Consider the following 3,251-nt stretch of genomic DNA (forward strand, 5'->3'; position numbering starts at 1 on the left):
GGCCCCGCCTCGGCGCTCTGGGACTTGCCCAGGCTGCCACAGAGGCTCGGAGTACGTGGGGGCTGCTCCTCATGGTGGGGAGGCTCCAGAGGGACGGATGGGAGTGGGGGGTCTGGGGTCTTGGGCTCTGGTGGTGGGCTGGGTGGCCGGGGCGGTCGAGGCGGCGGCAATGGTGGCTGCAGCGGTAAAGAAAGCAGTGCCGGGGCCTCAGGCTCCGCTTCCAGGTTGTCCTCTGCAGAGCAGCAGGCAGAAAGCAGACCTTAGTTATTGACTCAAACGGCCCCTCCTCATGCTACCCTACTGTACCCTGGACACCTCTCTGGGTATGCACTCGCACCCTCTAGATTCCTAGATATACAGCAGGATTTGAGAAATGTTGGTGGGAATCAATCAAAGATGCAGGAGACCCAGCTGGCGCCCTTGACACTGTCTTTAGAATGGTGTTCCGGTGAGCAAGGAACATACCATGGACCAAGAAAATGACCTCTGCTATTGAATAAAATTAAACAAGTCCCTTTTCTGCACGACTTGTCAGAGCCTTTAAGGTTTTCTCCTAGCGTTTCTCTCCACTGTCACCTAGTATGTTTTCTAAATTATCAGCTGTCATCTATCAACCTGCCCTGAGCGTAAGCTCCAGGAGGGATGATATTTTTGCCCATTTTGGTCCACTGTTGTTATTATCAGTTCCTAAAACTATAAAGGAGATAAAAATAGAGGCTTTATAAATACGTTTAACAATTTGCAAAAATTTGTGGTTCTAGAGCCAAATAAAAAACTTAAACAAAATACAACGGGTTGCTCTCCTTAAGGACTATTAGAGGTACCAACTAACCACGTGTGGCTATAGTAGTTTCTGCTGCTGCTGCTGCTAGGTCGCTTCAGTCGTGTCCGACTCTGTGTGACCCCATATAGTAGTTTATGTTAACTTAATTAATCAACATTACAAATTCTGTCCCACAGCGGCACTCTCCCCCTTTCTCAAGCTCTTAACAATGCTGTGTCTAGTGGCTATGGGGCTGGACAGGGCAGAGAGAACATGCTGATTGCTGTACAAAGTTCTCTTGGACGGCACTGCCAGAGCCTTTCACGTGCTTTGTGCAGCTCCACCAAGATGATGGAGGGGGCAGTGCCCACAGCCCCTTTTAACCCACCCAGCACCCTTCTGGTGATAGGTGCCCAGGGCCCGGAAGCCTTCTCTGCCTGCCTATCACTAAAAGACCATACACATCCACACCTCTTTTGGGAGCATCTCATGGGACTAGCAGTCCAAGGACTAGACCCCAGGGAAATACAGTGAGGAATGGTGACAGCAGCAGACCTGCCTTTGGGGTCTAACAGGTACCCAGCTTCGTAGTGGCAAGTCATCTCGCTCCATCCTCCCATATGACCTTACGGGGGAAGCACCATCCATTGATCCCGTTTTACAGATAAGGAAATTACTTGGTAACTTTAAGTGATGGCACAAAGGAGCCCTGGTTCATTCTGATGGTTAAAGACATCTTGTTTCTATTCCCACCGCCTTCCCATGGGCTGCAAGTATTACCTGGGGTAGGCTCTGGGGATGGCAGGGGCCGGGCCTCCATCTCTCCTGCAGGGGGTTCTGGAGACAGCAACCTGGCCCCTTCCTGGTTCAGGCCTGGTTCCCCGGGGGGCTCCTTGCAGCCAGCCAGCTCCTCGACACTCACAGGCAAGGGGGGCTCTTCCAGCATCGGGGGCCGCTCCTCAGGGGCCTCGTCCTCAGCCTCAATGTCCACCTCCTCTTCTGGGCCCTGTGACTCCGTTGTGGGTGCTCCTGTGACCACTTCATTCTCAAAGTCCTCATCAGGAGCAGTGGGAGCCGTGCTCTCGTCTGCAGCTGCCTCCCCTTCCTCCTCCTCCTCTTCCTCATCCTCCCCAGCTGGCAGCTCTTCTTCATCTTCTGAGGATGATGATGAAGAGGACTCGGAGCTTGATGCGAAGTCAGATGACTCAGAACTCTCACTGGAGGACTCAGCTCCAGGCTTGGAGGTGGTGATGCTCACCGTCTCCTCTGCATGGGGGACACGGGCAAGGGCCCTGTTATTATCTGCTGTGCCCCAGCCAGAGGCGTCACCAAAGGGCTCAAAACAGGAGGCACTGGGGTGAACGTGTCCCTCAGGTAGGTGGAGGGGTGTGTGTGGAGGGGTGTGTGTGTGTGTGGAGGGGTGTGTGTGTGTGTGGAGGGGTGTGTGTGTGTGTGTGTATTAACTCACCATCATCTGTTTTTTTCCAACAGAGGTGAAATCCACATAACATAAACCTAACCATCTTAGGGTAGATGACACGGTGGTATTTAGCACCTTCACAATGTGGACAACTGACATTTCTATCGTGTCCCAAAGATAGAAATTTCACAAGCTCAAGAAGCAGCCCGTTCCTTTCAGCTATCACCCCTCTATCCCCACCACTTGACCTCAGCAACCACTAGTCTACTCTGTCTCTACTGTTGTTCAGTCGCTCAGTCGTGTCTGCTCTTTGCGACCCCATGGACTGGAGCACACCAGGCTTCCCTGTCCTTCACGATCTCCTGGAGTTTGCTCAAACTCATGTCCATTGAGTCTGTTATGCCATCCAACCATCTCATTCTCTATCTCTGTGGACTGACCTATCCTGGACATTTCATTAAAAAGGAATTACACGGCAGGCTGTGTTTGTGTTTTAATGACTTCACACTTCATAGTCAAGAAATCCTACCCCTTCAGTACTGCTGACTGTTGTGCAGGCTCTGCTTTCTGCAGAGGGACCCTGGGCTGGGCCAGAAGCCACACTCACCTCCATCTGAGTCCCCTTCTTCCTTCTCACTCGCCTCTGACAGGGCTGTGTCCTCGTCATCATTCTCAGACTCATCCCGGTCGTCGCTGTCTTCATCATCATCATCCTAGGGGAGACGGATGCTGGACAGGTGAGCCGAAGGGCTTCCTCGCCTGGCCCGGCTCCCCAGGCCTCCCCAAGCCCAAACAATACCTTATCTGACATGGATGAGGTTGAGGAGGAGGAGATCTGGCTCCTGGGGCCCTCCTCCCCCTCCTCCTCCCCCTCCCCTTCCTCTTCCTCCTCCGTGCTTTCTCGCTCCTCCTTATCAGAGGCTGAGGACGAGGGTGAGGTGGTCGAGGAGCCCGAGGACGAGGATGCTGACGAGGAAGACGACACCGACAGCGACTCCTTCTCGTCCTCCTCCCCGCCGCTGTCCAGCTCCAGGGGCCGGGCTGGCCGCCGCCGCACGCCCATGCCCT

The 3,251-nt window shown here is 53.8% G+C and overlaps 1 protein-coding gene across 1 annotated transcript in view; it reads right to left on the bottom strand.

Annotated features, from left to right (window-relative positions):
- Positions 1-3,251, bottom strand: part of SETD1B (SET domain containing 1B) — a 21,619-nt gene that overhangs the window by 7,971 nt on the left and 10,397 nt on the right. Inside the window, 4 exon segments of the mRNA XM_010841425.1 lie at positions 1-232; positions 1,544-2,029; positions 2,791-2,896; positions 2,983-3,249. The exon segment at positions 1-232 is cut by the window's left edge and continues 17 nt beyond it. Coding sequence (XP_010839727.1) covers positions 1-232; positions 1,544-2,029; positions 2,791-2,896; positions 2,983-3,249 — 1,091 coding nt within the window.

Source organism: Bison bison, unplaced genomic scaffold, assembly GCF_000754665.1.
Source record: "Bison bison bison isolate TAMUID 2011002044 unplaced genomic scaffold, Bison_UMD1.0 scf7180017864160, whole genome shotgun sequence".
Classification (NCBI taxonomy): Eukaryota; Metazoa; Chordata; class Mammalia; order Artiodactyla; family Bovidae; genus Bison; species Bison bison.